Genomic DNA, 26,228 nt, shown 5'->3' with positions numbered 1-26,228 from the left:
GGGTGAGAGAGAGATAGAACAAATGATAATTACAGAAGCACAGCGACTACACTGGTAACGGCTGTATTACACAACCACACACTGACACATACAGTGAAAGAAAGCAAACACCTACGCACATGAAGCTCCCAAGCCCAGACAGAATTATTTCACTGGCATCCCTCTTTAGAACACTCCCAATCTCTCTTACTCACTTTATTCTGCTCTTTGTCTTGTTCTCATGTCACTATTCTTTACTCCTTCTTCCTTTTTTCTCTTTACCTCCCCCTCTGTCTCATATCAGATGTCACCATGAAGACCCAGTCTGGAGTCCTGACAGGGAAAATCCCCACAACTCTGATCATTATTATCTTTGTGGTTAAGAGTAAAAGCAAAAATATATGCAGCTCAAATAACACCCAAATCTGACCCAAATTCTCTCTGCTGTGTTCACCATCTGCATGTCTCACACAGTTGATCTCTTTCCAGCTCTCATCCACTTGAGCTCTTTTTTGGTGCCATCTTTCTTTCTCACCCTCTCTCCGTTTCATTATCCCCCGCCCAAACAAAGTTTGGCGGAGGATATATAAACGGGTTCCATCCGTCCGTCCGTCCATCCGGCTGTCCGTCCGGTCACGTTTTTGTTTCCGGGCCATATCTTTAAAACTACTGAAGATATAGTCATGAAACTTTGTATACATATCAAGCAACATGTGAACTGGTGCCTTTTGCTATTTTGGATTTTTTTTTTGAAGTATTTTTCAAATTTTTACAATAAAAAAATAGATTTTGACTTAGTTTCTAAGAGCAATGTTCGTTTCTGGAGCATATATCCAAAACTATTCATGATACGGATCTGAAACTTGGTATACATGTTAACAAGGTGATGAAGATGTGCCTTTTCATACTAAGAACTTTGAGAAATTAAAATTTTTCATGTTTCCATGGAAACAACTTCAGACTTAGTCTCTCAGGTTAGTCTTAGGGGTAGGTTTTGTTTCCGGAGCAGAACCTGAAAACTATGAGTGGTATGGACTTGAAAGTTGGTATACGTGTTGATTAAATAATGTCTATGTGCCTTTTGATAATAAGAAATGTGAGAAATTTTAATTTTTATCTCACTTGGACCAAAGGTCCGGTGGGCTTATGCCATGGGCTGCTGAGGTCAGTGTAAAGAGGTAGGGTTGGTTTCCTGCAGCACAACTTGAAAAATGTGACAAATAATATCTTGAAACTTGGTATATAGTTGGTATATAGGGCAGGGGATATAGATGACTGTCTTCTTGTTGTTTCTGTGTCTCTCTTTAGCTCCTTTTACACAGCCTGTTCAAGCTGGAAAGCTTATGCCTTTTTTCCACCTTGTGTTCTGTATAAAACGTCCTAATGGGGGTCTGTGTTGTTCCGCCTCTGAGCTGGAACAATTGGTAATAACAGAGCTGGAATCAACGTCTGTGTAAAAGGAACAGTCGACATGGTGGAACTGGCATGTAATGTTTTTGTGGCTACTGTTTTATAGAGGCAGAGCCACTATGTCATCATGTTGTAAGAATGTAAGAATGAGTGTAACAATAACGTACTACGCATGCGTATACGCTTAAGCATTACAATCACCAGAATGGCAAATTGTGAGCTCGCGATACGAACAGTTGATCTCGCGTTATCAAAGGTACACAAGAACGAGTGGTGAAGCCACTATGTCATCGTGTTGTAAGAATGAGTGTAACAATAGCGAAACTTTGTAACCAATCGGCACTTATCCTGATCAAGTTCGATTACCCGTTCTACTTCTTGATAAATTTCGGAACCAATCAGAACCAGAAACGAAATACGAGAAACCTCGTTATAACTTCACAGTATCGGAAGATAATTGGCAGATAAAAAGATAAACGAAATTCACCTCATGACCTTCTGAAAGGTCGAATGAAAGGTTTTGTAAGGTTTTTTTTTTAGATTTTTGGCAGATATTTATGCAGAGAATTCCATCCATTCAACAAAAACTCGAGAAGGCAGCAAAGACAATGTTGGAATCTTCCGAGCGATCCGCTCGGTATGCAATTACAAAAGTCCCATGTGGGAATAGATCAGCTCCTTCGTGAAAACTAAGAGTAAAAGTTAAAAGTATAATTGGTCAAACTTCTGCTATTTGCTTAATTTTTTTATTTTATTTTTTATTTTAGAATCTATACCCTATACTTGTGAAACAAAATGTGCTCATTAGTACTAAATAATGCTTCTAAGACAATTCATGAACAAGTGCTTTCTCACTATTTTGAAAACAGATATAGTTCACAGCACTGTATTTTGAACAAAACACGGAAAACAAAATTGGTAACCAAAATACTACAAGCCCTGATGCTGTTCGCAGCTTGGTGATGCTTGCAAGAGATGAGGTGAGTATAACTGATTACATGTACAGTGGTGCTTGAAAGTCTGTGGACCATTTAGAATTTTCTATATTTCTGCATAAATATGGCATAAAACATCATCAGATTTTCACACAAGTCCTAAAAGTAGATAAAGAGAACCCAGTTAAACAAATGAGACAAAAATATTATACTTGCTCATTTATTTATTGAGGAAAATTATCCAATATTACATATATGTGAGTGGCAAAAGTATGTGAACCTTTGCTTTCAGTATCTGGTGTGACCCCTTTGTGCAGCAATAACTGCAACTAAACGTTTGCGGTAACTGTTGATCAGTCCTGCACACCGGCTTGGAGGAATTTTAGCCCATTCCTCCGTACAGCACAGCTTCAACTCTGGGATGTTGGTGGGTTTCCTCACATGAAATACTCGCTTCAGGTCCTTCCACAACATTTCGATTGGATTAAGGTCAGGACTTTGACTTGGCCATTCCAAAACATTAACTTTATTCTTCTTTAACCATTCTTTGGTAGAACAACTTGTGTGCTTAGGGTCGTTGTCTTGCTGCATGACCCACCTTCTCTTGAGATTCAGTTTATGGACAAATGTCCTGACATTTTCCTTTAGAATTCACTGGTATAATTCAGAATTCATTGTTCCATCAATGATGGCAAGCCGTCCTGGCCCAGATGCAGCAGAACAGGCCCAAACCATGATACTACCACCACCATGTTTCACAGATTGGATAAGGCTCTAATACTGGAATAGAGTGTTTTCCTTTCTCCAAACATAACGCTTCTCATTTAAACCAAAAAGTTCTATTTTTGTCTCATCTGTCCACAAAACATTTTTCCAATAGCCTTCTGGCTTGTCCACGTGATCTTTAGCAAACTGCAGATGAGCAGCCATGTTCTTTTTGGAGAGCAGTGGCTTTCTCCTTGCAACCCTGCCATGCACACACACCATTGTTGTTCAGTGTTCTCCTGATGGTGAACTCATGAACATTAACATTAGCCAATGTGAGAGAGGCCTTCAGTTGCTTAGAAATTACCCTGGGGTCCTTTGTGACCTTGCCGACTATTGCGTGCCTTGCTCTTGGAGTGATCTTTATTGGTCAACCACTCCCGGGGAGGGTAACAATGGTCTTGAATTTCCTCCATTTGTACACAATCTGTCTGACTGTGGATTGGTGGAGTCCAAACTCTTTACAGATGGCTTTGTAACCTTTTCCAGCCTGATGAGCATCAACAACACTTTTTCTGAGGTCCTCAGAAATCTCCTTTGCCATGATACACTTCCACAAACGTGTTGTGAAGATCAGACTTTGATAGATCCCTGTTTTTTAGATAAAACAGGGTGCCCACTCACACCTGATTGTCATCCCATTGATTGGAAACAGACTGACTCGAATTTCACCTTCAAATGAACTGCTAATCCTAGAGCTTCACATACTTTTGTCACTCACAGATATGTAATATTGGATCATTTTCCTCAATAAATAAATGACCAAGTATAATATTTTTGTCTCATTTGTTTAACTGGGTTTTCTTTATCTACTTTTAGGACTTGTGTGAACATCTGATGATGTTTTAGGTCATATTTATGCAGAAATATAGAAAATTCTAAAGGGTTCACAAACTTTCAAGCACCACTGTATATAGGCTATGGTGGTGCAGCTGGTTAGCACAGTCACCTCACAGCAAGAAGTTCTGGGTTTGATCCCAGTAGCCAATGGGGGCCTTTCTGTGTGGAGTTTGTATGTTCTTCCTGTGTCTGTGTGGGTTTCCTCCGGGTGCTCCGGTTTCTCCCACAGGCATACAGTTAGGTTAACTGGCTTCTCTAAATTATCCATAGATGTGTGTGTGTGTGTGTGTGTGAGAATGATTGAGAGGAGAAAACCTCTATAATAATCCAGTAGAAGGCAATGGGAAACCACTACTGTAATTCTTCCATCAGAGTGGCCATGTTACTGCAGCGATATGCCAGATATATATATATATATATGAGTGATTCCACGCTTATGGGTACTGAAATGGGGACATGAACTTATTCACCTAAAACCATTTCTTTTTTTACCATCAGGTCACAAAACATGTAATCTTTAATGAATGATATGTTAAAAGATAACTTTAATTTTCTGAGATGTAATAAAAACATATTTATATGCCAAAGTCAAGCCTATGAGTTCCAAAATGATGTCTGTTACATTACTTCTGTTACGATTGTCCATCTCGCGTCTGTTACAAATTAATTACAATCTAGCTATATACCATGTTAATCTTATTGAAAGAATGTGTACGTTAATTCTACTACACATGTTTATTAATTATATTTGCTAAAACATCACCTTCCTATGTTTCAAAAAGTAATTCTACATTGTTAAAATTGAGAATATATATGTCCACAACACTTCTGTTACGTTCTGACTTTGGCATATAAATATGTTTTTATTACATCTCAGAAAATTAAAGTTATCTTTTAACATATCATTCATTAAAGATTACATGTTTTGTGACCTGATGGTAAAAAAAAGAAATGGTTTTAGGTGAATTTTAAAAATAAGTTCATGTCCCCATTTCAGTACCCATAAGCGTGGAATCACTCATATATATATATATATATATATATATATATATATATATATATATATATATATATACACACTATATTTACTGTATGGACATGGGATCAGAAAACAATTTTATTTATAAGCAATAGCCACATGTACCCATAGGGTACCTATTTTTGACATTGATAATCTTCTTTCTGAGACCAGCATGAATTCAAACGTCTCTGTCGATGGTGTCTAAAGTTCACACACCTTCCTGCCACAAATTGCTTCCTACTTCTCTTCATTATCTCCTCCAAAATAATTCTGATCACACAAACATGCTGCTTGCATGAGTCGCTCTCTCTCTCTCTCTCTCTCTCTCTCTCCTGTTTGTGAGCACAGTTTTGTGTGCTACTTTTTTTCACCTTGAAAAGTTGGCCCGGTTTGTGCTCTACCCAAACATGTTATAGATATTGTGGCTGTTACTTCCCTTTAATGTGAATTATTTAACAGAAGTGATTACATGTTGCATATGACAACACGTTTGCTTGTGTTTGAAGAGTGGTATAAGGTGCCTTCTTTATGGCAATATTGCAAGAGGTGCCATGAACAAAAGAATAATTTAATATTGATACAAACAAACAAACAAACAAACAAACAAAGAGAAGCTAGATGGAGGTTGAGTCATACTGGGTCAGTGCTAGATTGGCTCTGCTTCAACATTCGCAGCTAGTACACTACAGCCAGCACCGCTATCACACTGACGACTTAACATGAAAAGCTCACACAATTGCCCCCCTGCTGCAGAAGAAGCCAGCACAATTGCTCTTCAAACACTCTGGGAAAAACTACACTATAATGATTTAAAACTACTTTCTCTAACCCCAGCCCCCATCGTATTCAGTATAAAAGAAATGGATGCTAATTTTAGCTCAGTAGTCGTGGGGGTAAGTTACACCTCATGCTCATGGGGGGTAAGTTACACCTCATGTTGTAAATGATTGTAAATACTGTATGATTCAGTGAAACTGCAAAAAAAAAACATCAGCAGTGACAAACAGAAAATCATAAACAACAGCATATACTCGAACCTTAATTACATCTAAAAACCTCCACATATTACCTTAGTGAAGACAATCAAGTCTTGCATGATTCACGTAAAACACCAACACCAAATTTCTTGGATAGCATAAGACAAAAATAGACAAAGTATTTCGAGAATTATTACAGTGAACTTTACATGGCTTATTAATTAGTGCCGAGTTTCCCAAAAGCATCGCAGCACAAAGATCATGGTTAAATGGTAGAGTGAGCAGCACAATGAACACTCCCTCTCCTAGTTAAGATGTTCTTAGCATTAAGAGGCTTTTGGGAAACATACCCCAGTACTACTGTCAGTGTAAAGCCAAGAAGACAGATGGTAACTACACTCTGTGGCAGGAAATGGACATGAATAAAATGTACAACTACACAGCTGCACCAAAAAATTGGCTGTTTTGATTTACTATCACAAGCTGAAACTATTGAAAAAGCCCAAGGTAGGAAGCAAATGGAATTAAACTGAGTCTGACAAAAACTGTACAAGTCAATTTTTCTTAATTACTTTTCGGCCAGGCTCGTGTTGTGCTTCAGGGTCACAGCGGCAATGATATGTTATCATTTGGTGCTACTTGTTATGTAGACTGAGGAAAACTTTTTCTTGTTATTTTTACTCCTTTGCTCTTTTTGTTTAATTCAAACAAATACTCCACCCCAACTTCCTTCAAAATATGTTTTATTTAAATGTAATGTAAATGTATTAATTTTATTCAAATTTATTCCTTTTGTCATTTTTGAAAATGCTCTTGTTTATCTTAAGTTTATCACATCACATTATGTCTGTTATCCTTAAGACTAATTTGAAAAGTAATGATAAGCACAAAACTGCTCTTACCTGTACTGTCTTTGCTGCTGCTGCTGCTGCCTTGGTGTGAACGTAGCTCCTCTGACTTGTAGAAGTCAATGCTAGCATACGTGTTGAGATTTGAAGCACTGCTGCTCAGACCTCCTGTTCCTCCAGCACCTCCAGTTGCACCACTATCCAAAACAGATGAAAAAAGCCGTGCTGTTTGGCCAGCAGTCTGAACATCAACAAGATGTGAGCTCTCTCTTGTAGCCAAGTCTAAGTCTATGTAGTTGAGCCCTTGCTCTGTAGATGAGGTCTGGGTAGTATTTATATTAGCTGAGCCATGGTTGGCATGCTGATTTGGGTTATCTTGCAAGTTTCCACTGCCAGTCAAAGTGCCATCTAAACCAAGTCGCCGTGCTATGGCTTGGGTGTGCTCACTGATCATGCACATAGAAGAGGGGGAATTTACGGGGCATGAGGACAATGAAGAAGGGGCCAAGAAAGTTTCAGAACAGTGACGCCGCCGAGCTTGAGGATCTGCTTTTATTACCTTAGCACCATGATCCGGATTTGGGGCTTTGGACATTGGAAATTCTAAATTTAGACCTAGGCTTAGGGTGGGATCTATGGATTCTTGTCTGTCCAACAGTGATTCTTTAGATGTCATAGAGCTGGTGGTCGTGTCTGAGCTCAATCCAAAGACCATTTCTGTGTACTCTGCACATGGTATAGGAGATTCAAGTGACTGAGAGGCTGATAGAGGCCGATGTCCACTATGTACCATTTCCACCTCAGCCTCTTCTTCATTTTGTGGTGTTGATCTCTGCTCATCCCAAGCTTTGGGTGCTGTTGTAGGAGGGGTTGTAGGAGTGGTAAAAGAAGGGAAACCAAGGGGAGTGAGGGAGAAGGATGATGGTGAAGGTGAGGCTCCTAGCTCCATGTTGACATATTCTGAAGCAACAGATGGAGGGACGTCAGAAGAGGGGCTGCAGGGATGTGGTAAGAACCCAGCAACACAAGAAGTGGGCCTAGACAAGGGGTGTTGTGACGTGGCAGGAATGGAACCACCCTTCTTAGGTCCTCTAACTATTTCTCTGATGCTTCTTTCACTCTTGAACTCTATACTGACATACTCACCAGGACTTTTTGGCTCAGGTGGGACTGGTGTCTCACGGACCCTAGGTAAGGTATTAGCTTTAGAGATATCCACAAACAAACTAAGAGGACGATTCCTTTGGCCCTGTGCTTGTTTAGCTGCCCCAGACCCCAATCTCTGCTGCAAAGCCCCATTATCCTTTGTTTGAGCTCCTGCAGCTGTCTTTCTCACTTGGGTGAGCTTTTCTTCACCTTCACCCAGACTTTCACTGCTGGCTGAACTGGATGAGTATGACGAGGAGGAAAAAGACAAGTGCTGTCCAACTCCAGGTTCTTGATAATGAGATGTGCCTCTACAAGTGCCAAGACCTTGACCACCACCATTTCCACGTTCACTATTGAGGCACTTTCCTCTTCCCAAACCATCCTCAAAGTGTTTAGGGCTGCTATGTTTATAAGAACGGGGTAGGGAATAGTAAGAATATACCATTTTGGGAGGAGGTTGCTGGGGATGTTTTTCAGATGCTGTAAGAGACTCTTGAGGAGATGGAGTGCTGTTGGCACGGACACTGATAGGTGACATGTTCATATAATCACTGCCAGGCCTATTGTCTGCACTGTTCTTGCCAATCCAGGCTCCTGAAACCACACGCTGGTCTGGGGAACAGCTACTGTTTGGTGACATCATCATATAGCCATCTGTGGTAGAAGTAGGAAGATGGATCTGCTGAGGAAGTGAGATACTATTGTTTGGAGTCATAGCCATGTAGTCATCTGCAGGTTTAGAGTCTGGCACTGCTACAGATAGTGAGTGAGAGAGGGACACTGGAGGAGCCGTTACCCCTGGCAGCATGGACATGTATCCATTGTCACTCCCTACAATACCATTACCAGTAATAGTCGATCCATCTAATCCACAGCTTCCTGGTTCAGCTTTGGACTCTGCAGCTACATCCAGATATCTGGTTCCACCAACAGTTGATTCTGATTCCTGGCGTGAGCTGAAAGACTCACGGCTAGTACTTCGAGACATTACAGCGTAGTTGTCTTCCTCAATCTCTACATCTCCTGCTCTGCGGTAAGTGCCAAGTCTCTCAAGAGCCATAGGTGGCAGAGATGCCCTTTTACTGATCGTCCTATGTTCAGTATCACATTCACGACCTGAAGACCGTCGCAATACCCTTCTCGTCTGAGGCACAGAGTTGTCTGTTGGCAGTGAATTGGATGCCCCTTTCTGTGCCATAATGATATAGTTGGCAGCTTCATCCCCACCTGAGCTATCTACAGAATCTGCCTGAATGGTTGCAGTCAGCAAAGACTGCTCACCCGGACTGGAACCGTATTCATCTGAAGAACCATAGTCACTGAATGAACCAGAAACTGAGGGCTGACGGAGAGGCACTCGTTTGCAAGTGCTCCCATTTCCATCCCCACCAGCTGCAGTGGTTCCAGGACCTGTGCCGACAAATTCAGACCCATTGCCTGAGTAGGAGGAGAGGTTCTGGGCAGGGGAAGGGGCTGGAGACGAGATGGACCTCATCAAAGCATGCTGTGCCTTGACTGGTGTGGGAGCATGAACAGATGTAGACCTGAGAATGGGCGTGCTAGAACAGGACCCATTTGTGGTGGGACTTGAACTGGAATTAACACCCTTTGTCCCTGCATTCATGCCTTCCTCTACTTTTGCTCCATCACTAGAATTACAAGCTCTTGAAAATCCATGCCGAGGTGTGGGGGAAGCATTGTTGCTGGTGCCACCTCCTCCTCCTCCAGTGGTTGCTGGTGGCTCTGTGCGAGGTCGTCTGATAAATCCCACTTGGCTGGGTGGAGGGTTTGGGTGGTGGCGACGAGATGGAACACTGATTGGATTAGATGCAGTAGCACCACCTCCTCCTCCTGCTGTAGTAGATTGTGATTTACTGCGCTGGCGAAACTCCTCACTTAGAGCCTTCATGGCTTCAAGTAGAGTCTCATGCATGTTCTGTGCCACAACTGAATCCTCGACCTGCATCCAGAACTCTCCAGGGCCAGTCACTGCCGATCTGCCAACCTCTACAAAGAAGAAGTTTTCAGAATGGCCACAACGTCTCACATTCATTAGCTGTAATACTACAGCTGCTGCATCTGAGTTGAGCTTGACAAAGTTGACTGTCTTCTCTGTTAGGCAGAGTCGATATATACCAACTAGGTTTTTAGCTTGCCCAAGACCTTTCGGCCAAACTTTAACTTGCCAGACCTCCTTAAACGCAGGCCCAGGAGATGGCACACCATAATCTCCAGAAGTACCATCGCACAGTGCTTTACCTACAAAAGGCAGAGGAAAACACCGGTTATAAATATACACTATGGTTCATAAACTTGTTCAAAGAAAGATGTTCTTCATTTGACTATTTCCTACCAGTTTAAAATAATAAAAAAAGTGTTAATGTACACTATGAAATAACACAAACAGAATTGTGCATTGACCAAAGGAAATGTAAAACAAATCAAAACTATTTTATATTTTAAATTGTGGGGCGGCACGGTGGTGTAGTGGTTAGCGCTGTCGCCTCACAGCAAGAAGGTCCGGGTTCGAGCCCCGTGGCCGGCGAGGGCCTTTCTGTGCGGAGTTTGCATGTTTTCCCCGTGTCCGCGTGGGTTTCCTCCGGGTGCTCCGGTTTCCCCCACAGTCCAAAGACATGCAGGTTAGGTTAACTGGTGACTCTAAATTGACCGTGAGTGTGAATGGTTGTCTGTGTCTATGTGTCAGCCCTGTGATGACCTGGCGACTTGTCCAGGGTGTACCCCGCCTTTCGCCTGTAGTCAGCTGGGATAGGCTCCAGCTTGCCTGCGACCCTGTAGAAGGATAAAGCGGCTAGAGATAATGAGATGAGATGAGATTTTAAATTGTTAACGGTATTCCTGATGAAGTTTGCACACTCTTGGCAACTTTCCAATCAGATTCATGATCCAGGAGGTTTTCCCCCAAATAGGCGAGGCACTTGGTGGCCACTTCTCCTAAGTTCTACATAAACACTACTTGTTAAAGGAAACAATTTAGTAGATAAACTTACTTACTACTTGAGTGAAGTAAAACCTACTTCTTAATAATGCATGTTGATTCAGAAATAAATTTATGCATGGCATTCACATCACTTACATTTGTCTCAAAAATAAATTTAAACCATAGGCCTTTATCAAAATCTCTTTAAAACAACAAAAGTACATATTCAATTTATGTCCAAAGGTATGTCCAAACATTTGAAGTCAGTATCATAAGTAAGCATGTGTGGTAAATAGGACAACAGGCAATTTATTTCATGAGATACACAAAAACAGCAGAGTTTAAATAAAAATCATACCATCATTTAGATAATTTTCAAAGTAAGCCAATATAAAATATACATATAGTATATACTGTAGTTACACATCCAGTACATACCAAAATCCACAATGAAAAACATTTTATCAGAAACCTGACATGACATAAAATGTCTATAAACTGATTAACACCAGAGTATTTTCATGACTTCATTAGGTTTCACAACTACTTGTGTACTAGAGAGACTGGCACAAAAAGGGACAAAGGTCAGTAAAAGTAGATTACTTGAGGAAATGAGCTACAGAGAACACAGCTACAGACATGAACTTAATACAGTTATACAGCTTGTCAAAGGCAATCATAATCCACTTTTGGCCCTGGTAGCCAAACAATAACCACCTAACATTTAGATTAATTTAGAACAGTATGGCCTAAACAATCAGTAAACACAGCCAACATGAGAGGCTTTTTAGAACTTGCCTCATGGGAACAAATAATACTTTCTAGCTCACTTCATATGAAAACTGGGGTTGACGGGAGAAGAGCCAGCATTAGATGTGTATTTTACTTACATTTATACAAGCCAGGCACACTAATAAACCAGTTCTATGATAAAGAAGTTGTTCCTTACACACACGTGCGTGCGCGCGCACACACAAACATACCACAAGCACAAACTAGTTTCACCAAAAAGTACATTTCCATGTCCAAAAATCTGACACCTGCATGTACGTACCAGTTCAGTGAGCCTCTTCCACCCCAGTAGCATTATGATTACCACCTGCATGGAACAGCTAGACCTCAGGCTATGTTTCAAGAATAACAGCAACAAAAATACGATAACGCTTGAGAAAAAAACTGCTGAGAAATGCTAAGTTATTTAATCGGTCATCAGAGTCAAGTTTTTATTATAATATTAGCATCCAGTTAGGCAATGTGAGACAATTTGCATTTTGTTTTTATTTGCTGTCTGCATAAGTAGCAAAAACGTAATGCAGTGTTGTTTATATTAACTGCCTTGCCCTTTAATCCAATTTAATATAGTTTTCCATTGCAGACTATCTTCATTACCACAAAACACTAAATGCAGATAAAAGACTATCAGCCTGAGGGTTATTCAGTGAGAATGAAATGGTTGTGACTTTTCTGTGCTCGTCAAAACACAATCATAATATAAGCATAACCTTTTCTATTTAATATAATTTATATCAAAACTCATCTCACCTCATCTCATTATCTCTAGCCGCTTTATCCTGTTCTACAGGGTCGCAGGCCTATCCCAGCTGACTATGGGCGAAAGGCGGGGTACACCCTGGACAAGTCGCCAGGTCATCACAGGGCTGACACATAGACACAGACAACCATTCACACTCACATTCACACCTACGGTCAATTTAGAGTCACCAGTTAACCTAACCTGCATGTCTTTGGACTGTGGGGGAAACCGGAGCACCCGGAGGAAACCCACGCGGACACGGGGAGAACATGCAAACTCCTCACAGAAAGGCCCTCGCCGGCCACGGGGCTCGAACCCAGGACCTTCTTGCTGTGAGACGACAGCACTAACCACTACACCACCGTGCTGCCCACCATGTATCATAGTTTCACATTTTAGCAATAATAAAGTATTTATTACTTGTAATATAATACAATTTTTTGAGTTTTAAAAGTAATTATAGATTCACTTTTTGTACTGTAGAACAAATTAGAATCCTATTTTGGTGTTAATGTATTTGATATTTAAAACAAATATTAAAAAGATTGTATTCATTGACACTTCATTATTGTGTCAATAATTTATATCAAAACTGAACAAAAAAAGAAAAAAAAATCTATGAATGAAAAAACACTTCCTTACTGTGTCAGTTATATTAATACAAAGTAATAAATAATTTCTTATTTTAAAAAATGAAACTATTACATCGTATTCTAATTTGTTCCACAATACAAAAAGCAAATCTGTAATTACTTTTAAAACTCAGAACTGTGTATATATCAAAACTATGAATGAAAAAAAATTCTGTGAATGAATTTTTTTTTTACTTTTTATGAAAAATATATGAATTAAAAAAACTTCTTTATTGTGTCAGTTATATTAATACCAAGTAACAAATACTTTATTATTGCTAAAAATATGAAACTATTACATAGTATTCTAATTTGTTCCACAGTACAAAAAGCGAATCTATAATTAATTTTAAAACTCAGAACTTTCTGTTTTCAGTCCAGATGAATTTTGGTTTTGCTTCCAGTTAAGAATCTTCATTTCAGTGCATTACTGAAAAATGTTTGTGTGCAGACAAGTCTGTAGCGTACCATAATGATATAAATAGATGAGTTTTTGGTGTCAACGCCGTCTCACTTCGTCTTTATTAATACACTGGATATTTTTTCGTCTGTGATTGAGAGATAAACAGTAAGAGGTAGGCTGAAAATGCCAGACATGAAATAGACCATAAAAAGTGTGTGTGCGTGTGTGTGTATGCAGGCACGCATGTGGCTGAATGTTCCGTATGTGCATTTTAGTCTATGAAAACATTTTGAAGAAACGTGACACACTGTTGAATATATTTGTGTGGGTTTTTTTTTAACCTCGCACTGTCTCCAATGCAGCAATGAGTAAGACAATCACAACCATATGGAGAAAAGTGTACTGAGGCACGCACTTGCAAGGACACCCTGCTCTCTGCTCTGACTCACTCTTCCACCACTGTTGCCAGAACATTTCAGTTACGTGAACAAAAACAGCAAATCGGCAAGGTGTTTTCTATTTCCTGTTTCTTTTCCAAAAACATTAGGAGCCCATTTTTTGTCTTTTTCCTATGTGTTTCTTGTGTTATATCGTGTGTGTGTTTGTGTGTGTGTAGTTTGGGTGAACTTGAATTCTGCCTGCAGCCAACATTAGTTGAGTCACAGAAAGAAAGCTTCACATGAGTGCTTAATAGCAGCCCATATGAAACTCTCCCTCTCTCCTCATTTCTCTTTCCTACTGCAAAAATTGACCAATTGTGCATTTAAAAGCTTTTAGGACAGAGAGTGATATTAAGAGGGCTGAAATTGCTCTGAGTGATGGACGGGTTTCTAGAAAGTGAAGCAAAAAAAGAGAGGAGAGACAGAAGAAAAAAAAAGCTAAGAGAGACAGAAAAGGTTTTGGTAAATAATGGACAGGTCTAAGTTTAACCATAGCAGTGAAAGCATGGACCTCACACTAACACACTATTCCTCTGTGTTATTCTGAAGGAGCTCTTTAACAGAGTGTGCAGTGTTTACCTAATGAGTACTTACTTCACATCCATCTGAAAAAGCACACCACTTGAAGCTGGCGATGCTCCCATTCGGCATCTTTGAACTAAGAATGCAGTGTGCCACAAGTTCATCTGGTACAGAACATCAATACAGCCCTGTTAGAGGCTGTCCACACGGCAACGGATTCAGGTGAATCTGATAAAATTGTTTATCGTTTCGGCCTGGCGTCCACACGGCACCGGCGTTTTGGGTGCCCCAAAACGATATTTTTTGAGAACGGGTTCCAGAGTGGAAAAATCTGGCAACGGTGCCGTTGCGAAGTCGGCTGGATGAGTAGAACAGATTTGTTTACGATGACGTCACAACCACATGACTAGAACAAGCAGCACTCTCGCTGTTTTGTATGAACCACTGCATTGCATTCACTTTTGTATACAGCTTTTCTTTTAAATAAACAAGTAACTGAACCATTTCTTGAATTTCTTTTTTTTTATTGGATAAGACTGCTTTTCAAAATGTTCACACACAATATAAAAAGTTATATAAATTATATAAAAATGCTTTTCAAAATGTTCACACACAATAAGAAAATTAAGTTATATAAAACTATGCACACTAATAAAACTAATTTGTACACACAGAAGGCACGATTTCCTCGCGTAGTCGCAGCCATCTTCTTCTTCTTGTTGTTGTGTGTTTGTTCCTGTGAGTGCTTCACGCCGGGTAGAAGAAGGGGTTTATGCGCATGCGTCCTACTTCCTCTATTGTTCTGGTGTCTCCGATGGGACCGTCTTACAGCGCACGTAGAGGTGTGGCATGTGTATTGCATCGTTTTCAGCAAGCGTTGCGTTGCCATATGTACCTGATATTTTACTGATCCGTTGCCCATGTGGACGCGATATTTTTTTTAATAACATCTCGTTGTCGTTGTCGTGTGGATGTAGCCTCCACACGACAACGGCAACGAGATTTTATTTAAAAAAATATTGCGTCCACATGGGCAACGGATCAGTAAAATATCAGGTACATATGGCAACGCAACGCTTGCTGAAAACGATGCAATGCCACACCTCTACGTGCGCTGTAAGACGGTCCCATCGGAGACACCAGAACAACAGAAGAAGTAGGACACGTGCATAAACCCCTTCTTCTACCCGGCGTGAAGCACTCACAGGAACAAGCACACAACAACAAGAAGAAGAAGATGGCTGCGACTACGCAAGGAAATCGTGCCTTCTGTGTGTACAAATTAGTTTTATTAGTGTGCATAGTTTTATATAACTTAATTTTCTTATTGTGTGTGAACATTTTGAAAAGCATTTTTATATAATTTGTATAACTTTTTATATTGTGTGTGAACGTTTTGAAAAGCAGTCTTATCCAATAAAAAAAAAAGAAATTCAAGAAATGGTTCAGTTACTTGTTTATTTAAAAGAAAAGCTGTATACAAAAGTGAATGCAATGCAGTGGTTCATACAAAACAGCGAGAGTGCTGCTTGTTCGTTGTGACGTCATCGTAAACAAATCTGTTCTACTCATCCAGACGACTTCGCAACGGCGCCGGTGCCAGATTTTTCCACTCTGGAACCCGTTCTCAAAAAATATCGTCTTGGGGCACCCAAAACGCCGGTGCCGTGTGGACGCCAGGCCGAAATGATAAACAATTTTATCAGATTCACCTGAATCCGTTGCCATGTGGACAGCCTCTTAGACCAACTGGACGGTCCAGGAACACTTAGCCTCAATGTAATATTTTAAAGATATCACAGTTCACCAGAATTCATAATATTTAGGACACTAATTTCATGCTGGGTTTTGGGAGTATGGAAATTTTTCTTTTTTTCACGCATTTCTTTTTTCTTCTTGTCGTAAGAAATAAACATAACTGGGCTGACATGGTTGCAGCAGCACTACAGGGGTGTGACATTTATAATTTATGGCAGAGTTGTTGTTTTTTTGTCTGGTTTTTAGGACTCTCTTTTGTCCATTATAGACGTAAAGTTGAACATGTGAAATTTAGGAGTGTAAGGAAATGCCACTATCTTCACCTTTATCTGTTAATGTACCAAATACCCTTAGCCAAATCTGTATTTAAACTTAAACTCACTGTAGGTGTGGCCTCAACCAGATTATTTTTTTGCTTGTTCATTTGTTTGTTTTTAATTAAATATGCCCCTGTAAACTCTGTGTCTCTGAATTCTGTCTCTGACAGTTCCCCAACCTTAGCTACATTATTCGAGATCATCATTCGCTTGAGTAATCAACAACAGTGTGACGGGTTTTTTTTAATTATTTTTATTATTTTTGTGTGTATCTGTCCATGATATTTTCTAACTAATATTGTTTGTGCCATTTTACCAAAATATAAAAAACTAGTATCCTAATTTAAACTACTGCAACTGTGACGAGGCAGGCATGAATGAAGGAACACTGTAAATGCACTTTATTAATGTTAATGAATGTGGTCTTCGTTTGTCCCGCAAACTTCGTATATGACCACTCGCATCCATACGAAAATAAACAACTTCTGATTGTGCAACTTTTTCATTGTGTCCTGTGGGATCTTAGTCCCGAACCACACATCTAGTCTCCACTAGACACTGCATGAACATTTCTGCCAAAAAAAACCTATTCATATCTGCATTCATAATAAATAAGACCAAACATCTCAGCTTTGGATAGTAAATGTGAATTAGACAGTTAATACCTCACTACATGCAGAATCATATAATTAACAGTTTCAAAAGAACCTCCAAAATCCAGACATGTGAAAATGTCATTATAAACAATGAGGATTTAATAACCAGTAGTAAAGTCATGTCCCAGGGTGCTCACACATGTACATGAAATGCGAAACACATTTCTTTTGTAAGTCATGTCAGTCCTCACTACTACCAAAATCTAGAAATGAAATCAAATCGGGTATCATGATGCAACGTCCTAGCGCTGCACACTCGGTTTGTAGAGGAAGCATGAGGAGCTGATTTGCAGAGGTGGACAGTAATGAAGTACATTTACTTGAGTACTGTACTTAAGTACACTTTTTGAGTATCTGCACTTTACTTGAGTATTAATTTTTTGGCAACTTATGACTTTAACTTCACTACATTTGAAAGACAAATATCGTACATTTTACTCCACTACATTTCTATCAAGGTCCTCGTTACTATGAAGTGGCTTTAAAAGTGGGTGTTTTTTTTCTTTTCTTTTCTAAAATGTGATTGGCTTTTTTGCAGGTGACACTGAGACAGTCTATCAGTAATCACTAGGGTCATGTCACGTCCATAGACTGGATAAAATCAAGTTCACTGATTTCTCCGCAGCATTATTTAACATGATCAGTTGATGGCAGAATGGAAGGAGGTGGCTCTTCTGGGGAATGCATGCACCCACGGTTCTATAGCTAGAACCCATGTTTCAGTTTTCTGAAAGAAATAAAGAGTTGTTTTGTTTTAAATGTTTGCTTTGTTTGCCTAAAACGGAGCACATCACAGCCTACAAAAACTCGCTGTCCGACCTGCAGAAGCATATTGAGGTATGAAAACATTTTATTCCAAGAGAAAGCTTGCAATGAAGTTTTATGTGCTTTTAGAGCTAATGATAACGTTGCAATAGCTATGCAGTCTGATTAGTCAAATGACTTTCTATGGATTTGCCCGCCAAGTTGCCATAGCCTTGTCCACGGCTAACGTTAACACATAGCTAGTTAACTTGGACACTGTTAGTTAGCATGTAAAAACGGAGTTACGCTAACATGAATAACGTTAACTTATCTGAAGTGCTTTCAGAAATGTTTTAGCATAATCTTGCCAAATAAACAGAATGTCGAAATCTTTCTTTTCTAGTAACGTTAGCTACCCAATATGATTTCGAGTTTGAAAAGATTTTGCTAGCATGTCAGGTGGAGCTTCACTGACTACCTAGCTTAACATTAAACCACCATGATTCCACAGGCAGATTCATATGTGCATGAATACATGCACTTGCACACGCACGCACGTGAGACCTGTGAGATGGACAGTATTGTACTAGTCAGTCACAACAAATTGCTGGAATTTTTTTGTTTTGATGTCAGATGATGGTCTTGCATTTTTTTTTGTCTTGCTTAAAGCAATGTTGCTGTTGGGCAGTTATTAAGCTCGAGGTGTGGACCTGGGTTTTAAGCATGTTGGATTGTCCTTTTTATTTTCTGAGCAAGCTGCATTTACAGCTATTCCACTGTCTTCCTGATTAACATACACATACATGTGTGCACACACTGCCAGAGCTGGGTCAGAACACTACCGTGCTGCTTTGTGGGGGTGGGGAGGAGTGTTACAATAAAAAAAAAAGAAAATAACAATGGTTCTTTTTCAGTTCAGTTGTGTTTCATTTTGTAACACTCTACCAGGTGTTTATTCTACAGGTTCTACAAGCCAGTCAGTAAATCCAGTCGGTTGCTTCAGAGGCATTAGGTTTTGTAAGCATTGTGGCAATAATACTATACAATAATGTCGTCATCATCATTATCTCTAGCCGCTTTATCCTGTTCTACAGGGTCGCAGGCAAGCTGGAGCCTATCCCAGCTGACTACGGGCGAAAGGCGGGGTACACCCTGGACAAGTCACCAGGTCATCACAGGGCTGACACATAGGCTACGTTTACATTAGACCGTATCTGTCTCGTTTTCTTCGCGGATGCACTGTCCGTTTACATTAAACTGCCTGGAAACGCCGGGAAACGGGAATCCGCCAGCGTCCACGTATTCAATCCATATTGTGTCAGCTCCGGTGTTGTGTAAACATTTAGAATACGCGGATACGCTGTGCTGAGCTCTAGCTGGCGTCTCATTGGACAACGTCACTGTGACATCCACCTTCCTGATTCGCTGGCGTTGGTCATGTGACGCGACTGCTGAAAAACGGCGCGGACTTCCGCCTTGTATCACCTTTCATTAAAGAGTATAAAAGTATGAAAATACTGCAAATACTGCCCATTGTGTAGTTATGATTGTCTTTAGGCTTGCCATCCTTCCACTTGCAAGTGGTAAGTGATATGCGCTGGGATCACACACACAGCGGCTCAGTCCCGAAAACACAGCTTGTTCACTTCACTCGCGCGCTGTGTGAGCTGCGCAAGGCCGGAGTGCGCACCCTCCAGAGGGCACTCGCTGTTCAGGGCGGAGTGATTTGGAGCGCAGGATGCCTGCGGAGTCGAGCGTATCCGTGTATTGGTGTTGCTGTGTGCACGGGAATCGTGTATTGGTGTTGCTGTGTGCACACTAATCGTTTTAAAAACGTTAATCTGATGATCTGCTGATACGGTCTAATGTAAACATGGGCATAGACACAGACAACCATTCACACCTACAGTCAATTTAGAGTCACCAGTTAACCTAACCTGCATGTCTTTGGACTGTGGGGGAAACCGGAGCACCCGGAGGAAACCCACGCGGACACGGGGAGAACATGCAAACTCCGCACAGAAAGGCCCTCGCCGGCCACGGGGCTCGAACCCAGACCTTCTTGCTGTGAGGCGACAGCGCTAACCACAACACCACCGTGCCGCCATACAATAATGTGTTGACAGAAAATGTACTTTTAATACTTAAGTATTTTTAAAAGCAAGTGCTTCAGTACTTTTACTTAAGTAAAAAATGTGACGAGTCATGGAATCCACGGACACATGTCGGCCGAAATGAATCAGAGAAAATCGCAAAAGAAGCATTAATTAATTAATTAATTCTTTTGCGATTTTCTCGGATTCGTTTCGGTCAACATGTGCCTGTGGATTCCATGACTCGTCACAAATTTGACTGGACAACTTTCACTTGTATTGGAGTAACATTTGACCAGTGGGATCCACCTTTGCTGATTTGAGTGAACTTCGTAGTAACACACCTGTATTAGTTCTAGGTACTGGTACCTAGGTATTAGTTCTAACACTGTCCCTTTTCTACAATTATGCTGTTCAGCAGCAGGTTACACAGGCTTCTGAAATATAATGAATACATAAGGAAGCACTCTTCTGTCTTATTTTTGCACTTGTGTAGTAATAATAATAATAATATAGGGCCTTTAATGTTGTTTTGGAAATCTAAAAAAAAAAAACATAAATGCAACTTTCAGAATAACTATAAAAAGAAGAGTGACTCATTTTAGGATTCACTTCATAGACTAGACGTATTATGAAGTCTTAGCTAAGTACCATCCATAAATCTTGCTAATATGTATGCTCAGACACAAATTACTATTTTCCCTAAACTGTACTAAGTGAAAGGATGACTTATGAGTATCAATAATGATATGTGACTTTGTTTGTGTATCTCTCGTACAATACAACAATAAACAGTATCATTTCATCAACCTTCATATAACACAGGTCTGGTCTGTTTTGTATAAAGATATAATTAGTGTAGCTTTAAGGCATTACTTCAAGCTTAAAAAGGTTAAAGAAGCTCACAAATGCACACAAACACAAGTGAATTTCATGCTGGTTTATTTCTATCTGGTTTATTCAAGTCTACCTCTACTACGAGATCAAATTAAATATTTGATTATCCTTCAGGCTGGACTATCTCACCATGTCATACTGGCTGGCGTTCTCTCTCTCTCTCTCATACACACGTTTTTTTCAAGTATCTTGGAGATTTTTCCACAGTTCTTCTGAAAAGAAAATAATCTTCCTCTTATGACAGCATTCAGGCTATTTCGCCTAACAATGCATGTGTATTAGGTGTGTAATGTGCTACCATTATCTGTATTTGTATAGTGCGCAAAATATTTCTATCTGTTTTAATATTTGGATTTACACACAAAGTGGGCATAGTTGGTTTTGTTCATTTTTTTTAAAAACTATGCCCTGGAAACAGTGGGGGGGGGGAACTAAAAAAAAAAATTCAGGGCTGCTGGAAGAAGTGTTTTTCATGTACAAATTCTGACAACAAACAGTAATTTGCAGAGCAGAACTCCTTGACCAGCTTGCTTTCTGGCAAGCTTTCTATCTTATATCTGACATGACTGAGTCAGCAAGCTAAATGATTCAAAGCAGTTCCGCCTTTCCCAAATGAAGAAACTGTTATTTAGGCCACAGCTGACAACAAAAGGCGTCTAAAAATACTCTATCAGATTTAATTTAGTTTTTAGGTTTAGATGGAGTACAAGCATTTCAGAATGATGAAAAACATGAATGTACGAGTTTTATCTCATCCTGTTCGACAGGGTCACAAGCAAGCTGGAGCCTATCCCAGCTGACTACGGGCGAAAGGCGGGGTACACCCTGGACAAGTCGCCAGGTCATCACAGGGCTGACACATATGCCGCTTTTAAACTACCAACGCGGCTGAGTTGGGCTGAGCCGTGCGGTGCTGAGTTGGGCTGAGTCGAGCTGAGTGGGGCTGTTGGAGTTGCATTTCGACTACAACCGCGCTGAACCGTGCTGGCTGGAAGTGGGTGGACACATTGGGTGGAGTTAGCGAAAGTGGGTGGACATCACGTGATGTCGTTAGGCGGCGCAAACAGTGACATCAGTGACCTTTTAAGTGGTAGTCTCACGACCCGGATAGTAAACAATAAACATGGAGGACATGGAGTCGTTAGTGTTGCTGGTCTTGGTGCTGTGGCTTGTTGTCACCGACAACGCCAACAGATACTGGCAAGAGTGTATAGATGAGGCGAGGCGCATAAGGCTTCAGAAATTCCTGTAATTCGTAATTCTTCTTCTTCCGGGTTTACGGTGTTTACAGATCCCAGCGTGCTCGCGGGGCGTGTGTGGGCGTGTGAGGACACTCCTGCTCACCAATCAGTGCACAGGGGAGTGTCTCCTCACGCCCCTAGCCCCACTCGGCTCGGTTTGGCTCGCTTCAGCCCCACTCCAAAACCGTGCAAGTTTTGGGTGCTAAGCAGGGCTGAAGCGAGCTGAGTCGTGCTGCTCTGAGGTAGTCGAAACGCGAGCCGTGTCGGGCTGAAGTGAGCTGAAGCGAGCTGAAGTGAGCTGAAAAAGGGTAGTGGAAAAGGGCCAATAGACACAGACAACCATTCACACTCACATTCACACCTACGGTCAATTCAGGCTACATCCACACGACAACAGCAACGAGATGTTATTTACAAAAATATCGCGTCCAAATGGGCAACGATCAGTAAAATATCAGGTCCATATGGCAACGCAACGCTTGCTGAAAACGATGCAATAGTACACATGCCACACCTCTAGGGGCGCTGTAAGATGGTCCCTTCAGAGACACCAGAACAATAGAAGAAGTAAGGATGCATGCGCATAAACTATTATGTGCGAGACTTCATATTAGCCACAAAGTCAGAAAAATCTGTTCGTAAAATTACATTATAATGACCAAATACAATGAAAAGTATTTTTCCAGTCTCACCTGTGAAAGGTAATCCCATGTGATCTCGTTTGGACGGCAAACCTGTTGGTACAGTTAAACGCAGCACATGAATGAGGCACCTTTATTCTCCGCTTTGACCTATCCAATATGGCGGCGAGGATGACGTATGATTCTACGCAGAAGGCGGCGTCTTTAATGGTCCGGAATAAATTGAATGCTACACGTTGATGGATTAATTTGTTCTTCTATGCCCTTTTTGAGGAATGTATTGTAGGACTTAAACCAACATCTGAAGAGGTGAGATCGCTCCTTTTTTTCCCTATTTTTGCTGGCGGGATTAACTCTGCCCTAAGGGCTATTCGCTCTCTCTCTCTCTCACTTTGCACCATTACACAATAAATATTCACAGTGAAAATATTTTGTAAGCGCGTTTCATGAACCAAGTTATAGGATTTGTTGACAACTCTCATCGAGTTCGTTACACTTCTACCTGGCGTGAAGCACTCACAGTCATGTGGTTGTGACGTCATCGTAAACAAATCCGTTCTACTCATCCAGACGACTTCACAACGGCAACGTTGCCAGATCTTTCCACTCTGGAACCCATTCTCAAAAGATTGCGTTTTGGGGCACCCAAAACGCCGGTGCCGTGTGGACGCCAGGCCGAAACGATAAACAATTGTATCAGAGTCACCTGAATCCGTTGCCGTGTGGACAGGGCCTTAGAGTCATCAGTTAACCTAACCTGCATGTCTTTGGACTGTGGGGGAAACCGGAGCACCCAGAGGAAACCCACGCGGACACGGGGAGAACATGCAAACTCCACACAGAAAGGCCCTCGCCAGCCACGGGGCTCAAACCCGGACCTTCTTGCTGTGAGGCGACAGCGCTAACCACTACACCACCGTGCCGCCCTGTACAAGTTTTATGATATTTAAAAAGAAAATTTAATAATTTTTTTTATTTGTTTAAATTTTTTTTGTGAGCACTACAGAGATATTCAGCTTTGTGCACAGTGTGTGGTCTGCATGGGCTTGATCGAGCAGTGGTTCAATATCTGAAATTCTGAAAAGAACTATGGTACAAAATATGGTTTTATTTTTGAGCTCAGTAAAGCATGTTAAGGCTCAAGCCGTTGTTAATTTTAATGAACTGATTCAATGAATTGAATTTATTCCGCAAACAGAGTTGCCAGATTCTGTACATTATGTCCATGCATACGTATATACGCAGATATACCGGTATATACTGAAAATCAGAAATGTGCACCACTGTTAAATTGTTTCCCACATAAAGACTACACAAAATGAGAAAAATGTGCCTACCTTTTCCTATCTCCAATCATTTTGGGCTTTGTGCAGTTTTTGAGCTGTAGTTCGGCTGGGAATTTTGCTTCCCTCCCCACAAGCTTGAGCAAGCTGTTCTTTAAAGCTCCTCATTAACCTCACACGAGTTTTTTTGTTTCGTCCTATGAGATCCTCATGTTCAGGCCTCGTCTGAAACCTGAATACTCTGCCTGTTGTTTGTATTTGTATTCATATTCATAGAGAATGCTTTATCTGTTCAATTCAAATAATGTATTCATATTAGTTTAGGGTGCATTATCTGCCCAATCTGAATAATGGATTTGGATTCAGCTGCACTACTAAAGTGTGTTTGGAGAGTCCACTGAAAATTCTGTATTTAGTTGAAGTTTGATTTCCAAAAAACTTTAACGAAGTTCAGACAATTTTCCCCCCTAAGTAACAGAATTTAACCCTTAAAGGGCATATCACGGGTAAATTCAGGAGCAAGATCAGTGTAATTCTCCTATTTTATATTAAACTTTGGTCAAATATCTGTAACATTCTGCATTCTCTGCAATTTTTTGACCTTGCGCAATACCAGAAAAATTCAGTTGAAATCAAGCCATTTGAGGAGAATTGGTCCGCCTCTGAAAAAACTTGGCATTTGGATTTCCCGGCAAACATTGATTTTCGTGATGTCATCTGCGGGACACCTCCCTCTGAATCCTACGTCAGCGCTGGTTTGTTTATGAGAAAACGACCTGGTGGTTTTCTGCAAATTTCTTCAACGTTATCACGTAATTATTAAAATGGTTAAAAGATGTATCGTAGGAGGGTGTAGCAACACCAATCTTGATGGGATTAGTACTCATCGTTTTCCAAAAGACCGGACAATGAGAGAGAAATGGGAGCGCTTGGTGTACACAGGCTGTGCACTGAAACTGTGCAAAGCTCTCGCAGCCTGCTGGCGCTTCCGCAGGTGACGTCACGAATCTGGCTCCAGACTCCCTTGGGATTTTTCCAAACGCGTTTTGTTATTTTATTTTTTTCTGCTGTAGACAGATGGCCTTGTGCAAAATTACCCTTCTGGATGAGTGTGTAAAGGGACATACTTTCATATAAAAAAAACGAAATTGGTCCAGAATACAGTATGCCCTTTAAGGTTCTGTGATGTGTGCTGTGAGACCCACACCATGAAATATCACATTTTACATATTGCTTAATTCAAGAAATTCTTGGTGCCCAGGCTTACTTTAAATCACAACTTGTTGCAAAGATTTGTGGTTTAACTGGAGAAAATACATGATTTCAAATCCACTCATAGCTTCACAGTTTAGAAATACACAAAATGTCCTTTTTTGATTTTGCTTGGATGATAAAACAACACACCACAAAGGTTTTGTTTAACCATTGTTTGATTTTTCAGGCCCACAGCTTTCAAGAAATCATCAATTTGGCAAACCATCGTGTTTTGTTATTCAGTCCCTACACCATTCATAAGTCTGGCCACTGAGCAACAGGTTTGTGTTCGTCATCATCCTATGTGTGCAGAAAAGAAATAAAACACTGTATGTCTATTTAAAATGGGGCATTTTTATTTATTGTTAAACCTAAGTATTAAAAAAAAAATACATGTGGACCTCTGAGGATGAGCCTAATGTCTTTGGATGCAGCAGGTTTTTTTGTGGGAAGCGGCTGAGGTCTGCTAAAGCGTTTAAAGCTGTGTGTGCTACCATACACCACCACAGGAAGGCAGAGAGTCTGAGCGAGCAGAGGACGGAGGAGTGGGAGCAAAGAAACAGTTACATAAGAGGTCTTTTCAACGTGTGAAGGCAACGGGGAAATAGTCAGAAAAAAATTGCTCAAAAATCAGTTCATAGACAAAGTACATAAGCCCTGAATAAACTCCATAATGCTCCAAATTACTATGTCATAACACTGTGAGATATGTAAGCAAGTCAATCGGTGCAGATGGGAAACTATCAGAGTATGCTGGTTCACTTAGCGTTTGAAGGAGTCAGGTTTATGTGAGGTATCGAGTAAGACACGGATAAAACACTATAGAGGAAAAAGTCAACTTCTTAGCATTTCAGCTTATTTTTACTAAGGATGAGAAGTCAGTCAGTGGCAATGAGAGAAAAACAGCTGTGTGTGACCCAGAGAGATGGCGAGAGGAGAGAGAGAGAGAGA

The 26,228-nt window shown here is 40.6% G+C and overlaps 1 protein-coding gene across 1 annotated transcript in view; it reads right to left on the bottom strand.

Annotated features, from left to right (window-relative positions):
* si:ch73-335l21.1 (insulin receptor substrate 1-B) overlaps positions 1–26,228 on the bottom strand; it is a 118,297-nt gene that overhangs the window by 75,196 nt on the left and 16,873 nt on the right. The window contains exon 2 of the mRNA XM_060920536.1: positions 6,830–10,183. Coding sequence (XP_060776519.1) covers positions 6,830–10,183 — 3,354 coding nt within the window. The remainder of the gene's footprint in view (positions 1–6,829; positions 10,184–26,228) is intronic.

The sequence above is a fragment of the Neoarius graeffei genome, chromosome 1 (assembly GCF_027579695.1).
Source record: "Neoarius graeffei isolate fNeoGra1 chromosome 1, fNeoGra1.pri, whole genome shotgun sequence".
In the NCBI taxonomy this organism is placed as follows: Eukaryota; Metazoa; Chordata; class Actinopteri; order Siluriformes; family Ariidae; genus Neoarius; species Neoarius graeffei.
Note: the sequence above shows the minus strand (reverse complement) of the source record. Positions and strands in the feature narration are given on the sequence as shown.